Source organism: Syngnathus leptorhynchus, chromosome 15 (assembly GCF_054491065.1).
Source record: "Syngnathus leptorhynchus isolate UIUO chromosome 15, UIUO_Slep, whole genome shotgun sequence".
NCBI classification, from domain to species: domain Eukaryota; kingdom Metazoa; phylum Chordata; class Actinopteri; order Syngnathiformes; family Syngnathidae; genus Syngnathus; species Syngnathus leptorhynchus.
Window position 1 is genome coordinate 4,673,285 of NC_141209.1, and position 15,703 is coordinate 4,688,987.

General features: G+C 40.7%; 1 protein-coding gene across 3 annotated transcripts; it reads right to left on the reverse strand.

Annotated features, from left to right (window-relative positions):
• Positions 1–11,332: 11,332 nt before the first annotated feature.
• Positions 11,333–14,489, reverse strand: exd1 (exonuclease 3'-5' domain containing 1). 3 transcript variants are annotated; one of them, XM_085931898.1, is made up of 11 exons: positions 14,239–14,489; positions 14,092–14,160; positions 13,988–14,021; positions 13,863–13,924; positions 13,735–13,802; positions 13,558–13,644; positions 13,313–13,417; positions 13,165–13,245; positions 12,933–13,076; positions 12,661–12,852; positions 11,363–11,995 (listed from the first exon to the last, which is right to left on the reverse strand). In XM_085931898.1, exons 1-11 carry the CDS (start codon positions 14,375–14,377, stop codon positions 11,600–11,602), a joined length of 1,377 nt encoding a protein of 458 aa, XP_085788024.1. In that variant the 5' UTR covers positions 14,378–14,489; the 3' UTR covers positions 11,363–11,599. The 3 variants fall into 3 exon arrangements, with proteins under 3 accessions (XP_085788027.1, XP_085788024.1, XP_085788025.1); XM_085931899.1 differs by having other exon boundaries at positions 11,387–11,995; positions 14,254–14,489; XM_085931901.1 differs by lacking the exon at positions 13,165–13,245 and having other exon boundaries at positions 11,333–11,995.
• Positions 14,490–15,703: the final 1,214 nt, after the last annotated feature.

Here is a 15,703-nt window from a genome sequence, read left to right on the forward strand (position 1 = left end):
CCCGTCAGTGACACTCACATTGTGTTGATAGTCATATATTTTGACAACATATTGGTCCTGGTCAGAGTCAGAAAAAATAATAGTTAAATGCCATGAGTGACTTCATCTTGCCTCCTTTGTAGCTTGACTGTGGTGACCTGCTATGGTGATGTGGGCCATTCTTCCAACAGGGCCAGAAAGGAAAGGAGCTAGCAGTTTTAACAGATGGGCCCACCTGCCATGTTTAATGAGAGGCAGTTTAGCACTTCTTTACAGCACGTTTGATTTGTATGCCACAATCTGTCCAGGAAATCAATGAGGCTTTTGATATGCGCCGTCAGTGGATGTCGGGCATCGACGACCCTTGCCACTGAAGATAAGAAATAAAAAAATAAAAAACCTGGTAAAAAAAAAACAACCTCAATTACTGAATAACTGGGATTTTTTAATTGTATTTTTTTAAAGAAATTAAAAAAAAGAACTCAGGTTTAAAAAAAAAAAAAAAACCTCAAGTACTTGAATAACATTAATTATAGTAAAAAAGATCAAATTAACAAGGGTACAGTGGATATAAAAAATCTACACCCCCCTCTTCACAATTTAAACCAAGATAAATAATTTCAAAACATTTTAAATCATTTATGTGATAACCTTTGTGTATAACCTGCACAACTCAAGCGATTCCTTAAATATCTTCTTTGTGGAAGTTTCCAGACACCCGCTTGCTTGCGTGTTGCCACAACACGGCACTGTCAGCGCTCCTGTGTACCCTTACACCGCAACTAACAACACTCTGCTTATTTAAAGTGCTGAATGTTGATGGAAGGATTATACGACGACAAGGTGACGGGGCATTATATTGATGCAAGCATCGTAATAGGCTTGCGGGTATAATTCACACACAAACAACTTGGAAGTTTGTGCCAGGTTGCCGAAAACTGTCATTCGGCAGGCCAGAAGGGGATTTTATTGATGCATTACCACATCTGCTACTCAAAGATGATGTCACTTCCCGTCACATGTTAAAAAAAGTTACGAGGAATCTTATTAAAAAGAAGAATTTTACCACGTTAATTTTCTCTCTCTGGTTCACTCTGATTGGCTGTTGACTCTTAGTAAACAAGCAAAAAATATGAATATCACAATAATAATAATAAAAATACTCTGGAATAAAATCTGCTTTTTAATGAACACTTAGGCCTACTATGCTACTGCACGTTACTGTTGGTCAAGATGGTGGAAAATTACTTGGTATAACATTTTCAACAACTGCTGGTCTAGTTCAACTTACACAAAAAAAGGTTTGTCCACACATTTCATACTATCATCAAAGTCACATTAATCATGGAAACGCTTTGATGTTTGAATCGCCGCAGGAAATTCACGTTTGCACTATTAGCGTGATTGGTATCTGGTCATTTTATCTTGTGACTCACTGATGGTATTTTTGGTGCGATCAGGACCTACTTGAATTTTCAAACGGCTTAATGATGGCTGTTATCTGTTGTTGTTCTAACATTTCCTGACCAAGGGCACATGACCTCCTCAGCTTCTCTGGAACATTGTTTGTTTACATGGATACATGTAGAAACTGCCCTTACTTAAATTGCCATGTTCCCACAAACGGTTACTAATCCTTTTACTTTGGTGGAATTCAAGTTGTTGAGTGCCAGATGTTAGATGAAACACGATAAAGATTGTGAAAACGACAATGGTGCCACCTACACATTTGACAGATTGTGAAAAATCGGTCATGTAAGACCCCTGAACTGTAATTGACCTCATGAGTACGCCTTGTCTACATACTGGACATCCACTCATCTCCACTCGGAAAAGACAAACAATGCATGCAAATGCTTTTGTGCTGAGTAATTCCTATTCAAGTCAGCGAGATGGCCAGATGGAAGATACGAAGTTTAGTGGGCTCCATGCCATGTTTGATCATGCTTACTCAGCAGGGTACCGAGGTCGCCTGATTTATCCTCCTGATGGGAGCCTTGTGGTGAAGGGTCCGACTGCAACCCGGCTTCAGCCTTTCTAAAATGAGACCAATCCTTCTTGGCCCAATCATTATATAATTTTCCCACAATCCTACAAAAGCAGTCAAAATAATACGGGAATGAATATCTTTCAACCATATGAGGGAAAAAAATGACTAAAATGATTGCCGACTGCTGTCCAGTGTGAAATATTCACACATTAAGAAGTTTCATCCAGACAGAAAGTTGGTGTATTTCCCGAGAGTCAAACAAACAATTCACTCCATTATGCTTATCAATCTCTCGAAAAGAATTTCAGCTCTCATACTTTCCACAATGATCTATTACCCCGGGTGATGAATGACACTGATAGTAAAACAGCACGTGTGGAACTGTTGGCCCTAATTTGTTTATCTTACAACCCACAGCACCAGGAACAGAACAACATTTTGCAAGAAGGGAAAATAATTTGTAATCGTAATTTTCTGAGAAAGACAGAAATAATTACTACACGGGCAATTATATATTATAAAGCACATTTTAGGCATATATGCTAAAAATTGGGTGTTTATCAAAATAATTCAGGGTAATATGTCAGTGGCGATAAGGCTCTGAGAGCGCAGCCGTGTGTACCCTCTCACGGTAATTATAAACACGAAGCTATGACAAGCTTATGTAACCTCTGAGGAGTATCCAGTTAACCTGCAACACAATGCAAAACAATTGTTTGTTTCGAGGGAGAGGAGATGAGTGACTCAATTTAGATGTATTCATTTGAAGGATTATGTGACGTGAGCCAACTGCGATTTATTATTCCGACATCAGTTATGACTCTGGAATTGGGAGTATAACTTTTTTTTATTTGTGTCTTGTGACATGCCGTAATTTTTCTAAGGGCGCCGCTTTACTTTACCTCGCGTCACCCGCTCGGACCGTAACCTTTCCCGCCTTCCACCTCCCGCCCTCTCACCCTGGTCCCATCCTCTCTGCCTTTTTACGCCGAGCCTGGGAGCGGAATTCTGTGAGCATTTTTCCATGTGAAATGCCGAGGTCCAGTCGAGGGGTGTGACGCCAGTGCATTGTTCCAGCTGCAAAAAAAGGAACCGCTTGTGATGAAGCCAATTCCTGTCGGTCCTGAAAGAACAGGCACTTTCTCACACTGGTTTCCTTCCTCATTGGACAACGCAAAACAATCACACGGCGAGCAGCAAAACCCAAAAGAAAGAAAGAGGAGAATGGAGACAAAAAGGTAATCGAGTGAGATGTCCAATAGGAAGACCCGTTTCCCTTTTTGTTGTGTCGGCAAAAGTCTCGCTTTATCTGACTTTCTCACCTTGCTACATCAACATGCTAACTGCACTTATCTTTACTACCTCGTATATGTGTCATCATCGCCCCGACTCATTCTCGGTGAATTTTACTTTTCACTGTCCGACAGTGTTTGCTAGCAATCAAGAGGAAACATTCGGGGATGGAAGGTTGAATGAATGGTGCTTTTAGGAAAAGTGCAGCGAGGCCGTGCGGGATTCAGGAAGCACCTGCCTGCGTGGACTATTTATCTGAGCCGGCTCACATCAGGTGATTTCCTCTTTCGCCCGGGCCCCTATTGGTTCCGGCGGACCACTCCTTTTACTATTCATTGATCTCTCTCCGTTTGGTACGGTTCCGACTTTCCCACCAGGATCCCCCTCGGAAGAGACGCTTAATCGTGATGGAAGTGGCTGGCAAACAGAAGGAGCGCTTTAATGAGCCGCGACTTAAAGTCCTTCCTGACGCGTCACCTCTGTCCTCACTACACAAACACGGCAGCCTTGGAAGACGGCCTTCCTTTTCCTTCGCGTGCCTATATCGAGATGCAGTGAAAACAAGTAGGCTCATCAATTAGCCTGCCTCGTATAGCCTTCACCCCGCTGTCCTCCGTGTCACCTGTATTGCTTAACCCCCAACCCACACCGCTGCTAACATTTGTGCTAACGTTTGCGCTAACCAAGCTTTTAACCATTACAGTCGAATCAGCATTTTTTTTCAAACGGTGTTGTTATTGAGGTTTGGTGCAGCTGTTGATATAATTATGCTTAAATGACTATTTCTCATGGCTGAGTGCCGGTGATGACTGCAGGTGGACCGGGCGCAGGTGGCGAATAGAATAGTGGGGGCATAAGGGATGCAAAAATGATCATTTGACTGAATACATATAATTAAGCACTGCAGAGGCACACTATTAGCTTCAGCTGAATTGACGTCACACATAAATGACTGGAATCCAACGTAGCATTATCTGAGTTAACTCCACAGAAGCCCACCAAGAGTCTCCGCGTGGCCTTTCGGTGGCCCCGCCTTCCGTACTATCTTGTTATCTCAGCAAGTGTTTCCTGTGAGCACCTCACTCTTCTCTAGGGCATGCACTGGAGCTTGTGTCGGGTTAACGTCCGCGGGATATTGTTCTCCCACAGTTTGACCATCGTAAATTAGCTGGAAACAATTTGTCAAACATGAGAGCCAGGAAAGGGTGAGAAACAACAACAAAATCAGGGTCCTGATGTGGCCCCTGCACTGAACCTTATTTGACACAGATATGGTAATAGTCGCTCGAATTATAGCCACTCCGGGCTTTTCAGAGACGGATTATCTAGAACACTCGAGTATGAGCAAAGTGATTGGAATTTGCATATTTGAGACTTCCACGTTGAGCTATCGTAACCTCCTGTGTTCAGTTGAGAATTCAGGAGGGACCACCCTGTGTTTACGCCAGATCCGGATTCCTAATAACCTTCAACCTGACACACTTTAATGAGGGAATTCCTGCGCATTAGAGGATGTCTCACACACATCCTGGCTTTTAATCAATCCTCGTGCTCCCACCTCCGAGCGTCAAGGTCCTATCTTACTCCAGCGACCTATTTTAGGGTACGGCGTCAGTGGAAAATCCAAAGATTGTTTAGAAACCAAAACTGAAAGAAAAATGTGTCATGTCTTAACAGCAGCTGACTCTTGGACAGATGATTAAAATTCAAATGATCTTTTATGAGAAAATGTTTTTTAAATGAGAGTAAATTGGAAGTCAACAAGCATCACAGAGCAACTTTGACAGCATGCTTTTTTTGGCTTTTGCTCGGTATTCCCTCAAGGGCTCTCCTACCCGTCATGACCGACGTTCCCATGGTTGGCAGTGACGTCAGAAGACGCTAAGATTGACGGGGATGGAGAATTAAAAGTTCTCTGTAGAGTCAGGATTGAGGTCAAAGGAGTGAGAAGGAAAACATGTCGTAAAGTATGCCAACAACAGCAGTGTGTCTTTTGAAACCAACAAGCCAACTCCTGCTGATCACAGACGGGACTATAAGCACGTCAAAGAAGTCCGCGCTGAGATGGACTACACTGGGAACTTGTCACATAAAAAATATTTTTAAAAATGTATCCGCTTTTATAACATTTATTATTGCTTTGATAAGGGAAAAAATGGCCTTGACAATCATTTTGGGCAAGAAAAAAGAATTCTATATGAAAACACAGTAAAATAACTATTTTTTTTCTTCCAAAAGGAAATTCCTTCCTCACAGAAAAGCGGATTGTTCTCCAGCTTTGATTGTTTATGCAAAGCTTGATGTTTGCTCCGAATTATGGTACACTCTGTGACGGGCAGTTTAGCGCAGGAACAAATACAGTCGGACTAAGATAGAAGTTAATCATTTGGCAGCATGAGAAAGTACATTCAAATGCTTGACTTTCAAGCAGAAGACATCTTCACAAGTCAGGAAAACAAAAAGACACAAAGGTCTGACTCTTAAGTATTTTTTTTCTCTACTCTACACAATACACCGTTTGACTCAAAGGACTGTCAAAACAACATTTAATTTTCCAATGACGAGACAGCAGTCACGGGAGAACAAGATAAGCATCTAGGCTACATTGAAGTTGGTTCCTGTTTGTCCTTTGGGACACTGAGTCTTTATTCCTCATCGTGACTACTACTACTGCTGCTAAAACTATCATCGCTTGAAAGAGAATTTTTGTAGACAACATGGCTCCCCCCGTAGACAATAACAACTCTCAATCATCCATCCGGCTATAGCCGTCAATGGTAATGAATGAGTTAAATAGATTGTTTGTAATGATATTTTTAGGCAAATTAAGGGAAATTGGATCCTTTCGCATGGTTGATGATCTCAGAGCACTGATTGGAAATGACTTCTCGAAGTAACAAAAGCAATTATCACCACGCCGCCATGTTTGCGGCTGGTCGATGGTACTCGAGAACGACGTTAAGCAGGCTACTGATTAGGAGAGTAGTCGACTAATTAAGCAAGGACAAAATACAAACAAGCATGTTTCGAACCCTCTGTTGAGAATTATGATGCTACAGTTCATAGGGGAAGGTTAATCTCATTAATATTAGATATAAGAGACAAAATTAGGCACAATGAATATTATTGAATGATTCTTTTCATAGCTAACTGAAACAACACAGATTGATCTCGTGTTGGTGAAATAATGCAACGGTTGTCAAAAATAAAGAGCACCAACAGCAGCATCCCAAACACTTTGGTCCCATTAGAGCGCGGCGGCCATTGTCCACCGGCAGTAATCGTCCATTTTGCTTTCCCCATTACAGCACAAAGAGAAGGGAGGTAAAAACAGTTTGCCCACAAATCTCCCTCTGTGTGCCAACTGGTTTCCTCCACTTATTCAGGCCAAGAAGCAAAGACCATCTGCTCATTTCTACTCCCGCCTAAAAACACTCGATAATGCGCATTCACTGCTCGCATTTGTCGTTTGCCAGCACACGATTTGACCAAACACTTACTAAAACTCCCTCCAAAACACATCTAAAGCTAGCTTGACCGAGCCATGAATGCGGCCGCTTTGAATGCGTGAGTCCTTGCTTCGTCTCCTCCTGGCTCCACTTGAATGGCATCCACCAAAGGGGAACCGGACAAAGCCGGAATTGAGGTGTAAGCCAAGATACAGTCAGCTAGCGAAAATGAAATGATTTGGCAATACATAGTACAACATTGCTTTGTTGATATGTTTTTTTTTAATTGTTGGATTTAGGTATTTTGGGTGTTTATTTATTGCTTGGCGAACCATCTAAAGACCTCCAATGTCTTTTGGCATGTCTCGGTATGACACTTTGATCCACTTAGCGGCTCGCAGTGCAGGGCCAAACAAACACGCTTTGAATGAATATTCACATACAGCTGTCTGGGGCAAGGCGATAGCAGCTGCTACGCTTGACACCCACAAATAGACCAAAGTCGTGCCTGGACATGGGCGGCTACATCTGGGCCAGGTTCAACCCGCCAAATCCCACCGGCGGGTCTGTGTCAGGCCATTTTTATTACGGACGATAGCAAGAAGGGGAACGGATTAGTTTTTATTGGGCCACTCATTCGTAGAACCTTTCATTCGGAAACCAAGGAAATTATTAAATTGAATTAAATATTCTCTTAATTTAAGAGTCCATTTTGTCCACAGATATCATTGTTTACCTTTATGTGTCTTGCACTTGACTAGCGACCAGTCCAGGGTGTACCTAGCTTGTAAATATGGCTAAAGGCAGATGTTGATTTTTATAATTCCGCTTATGTAATCTCGATAATAAAGGATTTTTTTTTTTATTAATTAAAGTGAACTACAATCCCACATAAAAAAATGTAATATTTCAACAAAAGAAAATTCCATTTGATCAGGTTTCTTCATTATGATTCAATATAATCAGCTTAAAATGGCATTTCCCCTTTCCAGTGAATGTAATTTTTTAATGAGCAAATTTAATCTCATCCTAATCCAATGGACTCGCCATAGCAAGTACGGCGAGCGGGTCGGAAGACAAAAACCGCTGTTGTGAGAGTTTGTTGGGCATGGTATGGATACCCCCTAGCCCTCATGGGTTGTTGGTTGGCCCTGACAACACACCTCAAACACAGTGCCAGGCTGTCAGGGTGCCAAGGCCGGGCAGCAGCTGCCGGCCCAAACCAGCGGGCACTAATTGAGGCAACGGCAGGGAGCCTCATCCTGCCCTGGTCCTCCCACTGCCTCCTTCAGGCTACGACCACACAACACACACACACACACAATGCTGCTTTAATTATGAAAAATTAGCCAAAAGCTAATCTCCAATCTTTTCAATCAACAATGTGCCGGGACTTGCTAATTAGCAATTTTAAGCAAAAATAAACACGCTTCCCTTTGAGTAACTCTCTTCCGAAGCACCATATAGCCCGTTTCACATAAATACATCTGAATATTTAAATTGTACATAATCGCAATTTAATTTAATACCCGTTTAATCCAGCTTAATTTTGAGGTGTTTTTAATATATTAATGTTTAAGACCAGGTGGCAGTTTTTTTTTTACATTTATTGACTCAATATCAATGTTAATTGAAGGGCAGTCAGTACTTTGACATTCCCATTTAAATACAAAATGGAGGACAGTCAGCCGTCACTTCAATTTGACATGCTCACAAAGTCAGAAAAACACGTAATATTTTCCATCGTAATTCTTTGTTTACTGTGCGCCTCTTTTTTTGTTGATCGTTTTAGTGTGTGATGCTGGTATGATGTCACACTCTTTCCATTCATGAGGTCATCTTGCCTACATCCTGCTGTGTATGAAACATGTCGTCTACTACTCTTGATCGGATTAGTATTTGTACGTATTTGTTTTGATGCATTTTCAGGAACCTTCCTGAGTTGAGGTACTGGTAATAAAGTAGCTTGAAATATTGATGCTCTGTTTTGTTTTCATTTTTAGTGTACTTGAGAGGCCATCTGGATTGGCCGTCCTTTCTCACGTTAAATATTCATCGACCTGGTGAATGTGACCAGGGGAGAGCAAAAGAGGGTCATATTGTAACGTGAGCAAGGACCCGGGAGAGGTGCTGGTGGTTGGGGAGGGTTGAGTGGAGGGGTCTGAGCAACATTCAACAATAGCTTTGGCTAACAGATGGACGATAGTGTGCAGGGTTATAGTTCAGTGTCATCGTAGAACCCGATATCTGATTATGTCTAACCCAACCTATAAATACAAAAGGATTACATGTGGTTACATGAATAATGAATTTGAGATTATTTTGTTGACACGCGTCTAATTTGTTGTGGCCTTGCAGAATACCACAAAGGAGCAAGCGGATCGTGTTCCTCCAGCGGGCCAATTAAATAAGTTCCTTGTGACCGGCTCTCGCGTGAAGTGAAGCTATTAATTAGCGGAGAAATGTCCATGTTAGCAGGTGCAATCAAGAGAACATATTTAACAAGATGGAAAACAAAGCTCTTATTAATGGGCCAGCGCTCCAAACTGTTTGGAACCTTTTTTTGTTCGTTCAGCAGTCATAATAAAAATGAACCGTGGTTGGAGTGTACACAGTCAGCAAACTCCACAAACAATTCTAATGATGTACAACCCCCCCCCCCCCATGAAATGCTTACAAAGGGGCTGCTTTTTGAGTCAATCGCCTTTTAATATTTAATGACAGTCCATCAATTATGAACAAATCTGCGGCTGAACACTCCTTAAGAAGAAGGGCCGGTTGCTTAGGAGCGCTGGTATGTTCTGTCACTTGTGCGGCGTTCGTAACTGGACACCCTGCAGTGTGACAGTAATACGGTGGAAAGTAAATAAGGCAGCCGGTGCGGGGACCTTTGTTGTGGGGGGCTGCCTCAAGCGTGCTACAAATCCAAGTGTTCAATAATGCAGTCTGACACGTGTCCTGCTTGCTTTGTTACCCAGCACCCTGGACATGCCCAGGCGTGCGTGAGCTAATAAAACAAGACTTTCTTTAACTTTTAAAGGAAGCCTTATGAGGCTAGTTAGTAGATTGTTTGTCCTCATTAGGATCATGTGACCCCCTGGACTGGTCGCCACCTCAATGATGTGTGAATATATATAAAGTCTACCCACCGCTGTTCAAATAAAAAAAAAAGTATGACTATTAACATGACCTAGATTGTCGAAAAACGAAAAAAACTGAGATGTTGCAGAAGTGTGCACACCCTTATAACGGTTTTCACCAATCACATTCACGTTTAATGGGGGACAGCACACACACTTGCCACTATGATTAATAAAGTTCAGTTTTAGTATGGTAAAAAGTTTTATAAAGGCGGCCATTTTGGTTGATTTTCAAACTTCTCAACATTTTGCGGTAGCGGATGATAATGTTAAATATAGTGAAATGCTGATGATTTATTCAAACCAAAATCGAAGTCAAAACAATCATTGGCCTTGCCTCCATTTTTAGGTTATAAACACAGCTGGACACCCTAAAACTTTTTGTGTTTATGTCTGTTTGCTACCTTTCCAACTTGAGGCTAAAAATAGTCGCCACGCATCCGGCTGGGATGCTAACAGTGCAGTCATCTTTCCCTGTGAAGGACACAACACTGTCTGAAGTTTTGGGAGCAGGGAGAAGGGAGAGAGGAGGGGGAAGGAAGCGGTGACTACCGTGTGACAAGCGCCCTGTTCCTTCCTCCCAGGCCTGGGAAACAGGAAGTGCTACACACAAGGCATTATTGTGACGGAGAGGAAATGCAAGGTCCTCTAAAATAGGAACCTCAATCTGGTTGTCAATGACATGGGACACAGACCCCCCACTGTTACACCACACACACACCAACAGTTTGTGTTGATTGGTATGTATAAATATATAATAAAAGAAAATTCAGATATGGATGTTGAGTATACAGGCCTGAATAATAACATTTCAAAGGGGGCATGTGTTAAGCAAACGCTAAAGAGGGGCTGGTTGCTAAGAGAGCTAATCAAAATCTTCCTTGATCTGTTCCATGCTTTCAATTAGATAGGTCTGGAAAGGGCCGACTCCTCTGTGAGGAGGTACTGGCAGAAAACTGGCAGAGCAGTGTTGTCGGCCATGTTTTATGATTTCACACTATCATCCTGGCAAATTCTCAGCTATTTCCCCCCTTTTGCCAAAATCAGCATGGCAGCTCATGTAGCACATTACATGGATAAGATCTCCATTGTGCGCCTTTGGAGAACATAGCAGATGTTGGCCACCTGACTTACTTTTTTTTTTGTCAAGTGGGGGGGAAAAAAGGTCTGAATTGTTTTTGTTTTTCTCAATTAAAACTAGATCCATCAATGTCGTTAGGCTTTTCAGCACCAATTAAAAGAAAGGAGGAAGCCAAGACATTAATCACTCTATGTAAAGTAAGATATGGCTGTTTACGCCACTACTAACTATGATTTGTAAAAAAGATTAGGGCAGATAGTCCAATTTTTTGAATCATTTGTTTACAATAGAAATATTTTTTACTATTATGTTTTACTGTTCTAGAGAACAGCAAACTACAACAATTCACATATTGTTCAATAAACAAGTACACAGATGAATATTGTAAAGGCAGAATAATACAGCTCTTGTAATGGATTTCATATCAAGTGATCATCATGGTGGTCAAGTACAGAATATTTGTGGCGTAAGAATCACTCACATCTGAACGAGGAAAATCTTATTTTAATGCAGAACTCAAAACTGCAAACAGACGCATGTACAAAGTAGTTGAACAACTCAAAATGTTTACTGCCATCTAGAGGTCAATAGACCAACAAACATGTTTGGCTTGTGGCTGTCTGAACAGTAAATGACCTGCCTGAACCCAAAGACTCCTACTTCTCCTCTAACTTGGTTGTTCTTTGCCGGGAGGGCTCTTTCGCCCCATCACTTCCATCAAAAGTGATGCTAAATCTTTACCTCCACCCCTGAAAGACATTTCACTCACTGGCTCTGATGTGGTGTCTGGGAGCGGATCTGGAGGGGCCACATCCACAAACGTGGGCAATGCGTTTTCATCGGCTTCCATCGGCGGTGTCGCCGATTGCGGTTCCACGGTAGGCTCTGTGGATTCGTATTGGTCTGACGCAGGTGAGGTTTGGAGTGGGGTCTTCATTTGAGGACCAGAGCGAATCAGCAGACCTTTGTCTGTAGTGGGATAGCGTTTGGCGGCACACTCCCGACGCTCGCAGTGCATCTGATCCAGCAGCCTGAGCTCGGCCGGCAAGTCAGACACTTTCTCCTGAGGTGGAAAACACAGCATTTAAATGTTTTCAAAATGTGAGATATTAACATGAATATCGACGGAAGGGCTAACTGAATTATTATAGCTCGAATTAATGGCATGCATTTTTAATGCTAACATGGATATCCCGCTATAAAGCTCAAATTACTTAACAGGCATTATGTTTTGCTGTTAGTCAAAAAAAAATATATATAGATATATATTTTACACATACCTGTGACTGAGTTTTGGTCCTTTTAGAACTGGGCATCTTCTTCGTACAAATTTTTACGTCATTCATTGAGTCAACGTATCCTCTTCACCGACAAGTTCAGATGAAATCATTTTTATATTTTTTAAGTAAATTATGAAAATAAACCCTAAACCATTTAGGGTTTGACTGACAGAATAATCCCAAACTCTTTTTCAATTCAAGTCAGCAGTAGTGACTCTTTTTCTGCCACCCTGAAGATACAGCAACCAAAAGTAACCCCACCAAATATTTCATGAAAAGTCTACCACAATCCAGACCATGATCCCAGTTGACTTTCAAGTTGTGTGCACATTTAAAAATCAGTCATACAATCATGGCTCTTCTAAATGGCCAAATGACATTTGCAATATATATTTCAATGTAATGTTAATTCATTTTTCAATGTACCACCCGGAAAACGCATTCCTACCATATTGATGCTTTCCAAATCTTCATTTGGGTACTGGCTATTTGAAAGAAAGATATCCACTAAAGCCACGTAGTCCGTGAGAAGACAATCCAGCAATGCCACTCTGAGAGGTTGCAAGTGGATCACAGACAGCGCCATCACATTTAGCAATGGTAAAGGACATGGACGGTTGTACCACAACTTGCTTTCCTCCTGCGATTAAAATTAAAAACACAAACACACTGCTGTCATGACAGGTGGAGTTACCTGCATTGTCCTCCATCAAGATGTACCTCACTAAACTGGGACTTGGTCTCTAGGACGGAGAGGTGGGAGGAGGGCAACTTCAGGTGGCGACTCACCAACTCATGAAGAGTGCTTACTTTGTGAGGAAAGAATCCTCCAGTCTCAGAGTGAAAGCACATGACATCCGCCACCTTGGTAAGGTCAAAGAGAAAGAAAGGTCGCTTTAAAAAAATTGGACCACAAGGATGTATATATTGCCACCATTTTTTCCTCATGTACCAGAGTGTCAAAGACATTCGTCATCTTCACGCCGTGTTGTGTCATCAGACACCCGGCAATAGCTCGGCAGTCATGAACGACCTGTGTCACACAACACAATCAACATAGGCCCCCCCCCCCAAAAAAACAAACATGTACGACTTCTCACCTTCAGTATACGCTTACTCTCGAGAATCATGGTCAGACCGTTTTTAAAGGCTTTCGCTCCAAGCAAGAGAATGTCAAAGAGATAAACCTTGTGTTTGGTGGCAATCTAAGATACAAACAAAAAACATAATTAGATACAGATAACATTCGAGTGACCCTAATGTTTGGAATTTTACTGAGAATGCAAGACATAAATATAAACGATGACTAATGAAGATGATCTTGTCATAACATCAGACTTCTCACCTGAAGCCAACACAGTCGGCCGTGCTTGTACATGTCCACCCCATCAGCCCCAACGCCAACCACATGCTGCTTCTTAATTTCCATCATCTATAAAATAACATCACAAACATTCTAGCGATTGTACAGTATGAAATCATGAGAACTAATGTGTTTCTTACTGACTCTAAAAGTACTTACAGCGGGTCCAAATTTCTCATGAAAGGCATTAATAACTTCAAATTTGATGTATTCATCATCATCATCAGCTATTGAGATAAAGACATTATTAATCAGCAATTATTGTTTTTATTTTGATGATTACTGACCGTGGTAAAAAGTCTTGAACGGCTGGAATTCAGACAGCTTCAAGTGCTCTTCAGGAATATTTCTGTGCAAAATTGAACAGCTCGAAATCCAATTTTTGGATTTAGACATATTGACAGCGACTTACCCATGCTCTTTGTCCTCGTCATTGGCAAACTCCACTATGAATTTACAGCTTGTTACTTTGTGGAATTTACACTTAAAATATATTTGTTGGGTTTATGTACTCACCATTCACAATCTCATGGCCGAAGAATAATTTACTTCCAGGAAGTACGCGGCCATTATCGCCATACACGACTGAAACACACCATTTCAATTAAAATTTTTAATGTCCTTGGTTATTTGAGCTTTAATTGTGTTGAAGTAAATAGTTACAATAAAACTTCAAACCGTTCGTGAGGGTCACCGTTTTGCTGGAGCTGATTCGTTGCACAACGCCTATGCAAAAGGACGATTTAAGAGTAATTTTAATCCGTTTTCCTTGGAATATATTCGAGAATGAATAATCTGCCATTTTGAGCGGCACTTGAGTGTCGTTAAATGAAATAAACTCAACAGTAAGTTAACTATTGAACGCGGACATCAACACCTCAAAGGGGCAATTAACCTAATTGATGTTGCGTTCAAGAACAACCCGCGCGTTTGGGAAATAATACAGATTTTTTTTATATATATATATTATTCTTGAATATTTTTTATTGAGTCATTGTTACAGGTAAAACATTTTTTGTTTCTTTTCAAATAAAATTGATTTCGCTACTATACATCTTAAAGACGTGTTCATATTAATTAATTAATTAATTAATTAGTTGATAAATTAATTCATTTATTATTATTTATTTATTTATTTATTTATTTATTTATTTATTTATTTATTTGTGTGTTTAACTCGTGTAAGCAAATTAAGCGTTATGAGTACATAATGGGTACATAATGTTATTGCTTTTCAGCCACATGAGGGCAGGCTTATTACATGTAGCACATTGCAATAAGCCATTTAAAATAAATTCTATTGTGAGTGATACTTATAAACATTGTATGAATAAAGTAGTAAAGATGTGGGAAATGTTTAGTATTGGGTGTGTTTCTTATGTAGTTCTGCAAAAGCTTGATTTGATCCAATGTCAATCATTTCTGGTTTATAGCTTTTGTAAGATCACCTGCTTGAACATGGACCTGCTGTAAAAAGTCGATAACTGATCATTACTGATCTAGATCACATCTGATTTAAACTTGGTTTGAGATGATTTAGTTGAATTCCAGGTATTCACAAAAATGGATCAGTGCTGGATTGCATTGGTTTGTCATTGCATCTTATGTTGCACATCTCTGTGATAAAACAAGACAATCATGATCACAACTGGATCAAACTTGGGTTGACACTACATGTGTTGATATGCATGCCCACATCACATTTGTTTAAACTGGCATTAGAAAAAAAAAAGTTAATGGTGCTGTCACATGCACAAACTGGAAGTACAAGTCCTGATATGCATGCCCACATCACATTTGTTTTAACTGGCCCTACAAAAAAAAATTAATCATGTTGTCACATGCATAAACTGGATAAAATTGAAATGTGGATTATTTCTGGATTGAATTTATTATGCTATAACATTGTCTCACCCACACACAGACAATTTTCTATCATATCTGACAGTTATGTTTGTGGTGGGATTTCCTTTCCCAAAATAAAAAAAAACCTGATCAAATTCCATCATATACTTTAGGAATGTGTGAGAGTCTTCACCAGTCTAAACACCTGTGAAAGTTGAGTAACGAAAAGTGACTGGCAACCGAGTGTGACGCTCAGAGGAGTTCCTCTACCCACTTTGCAGTG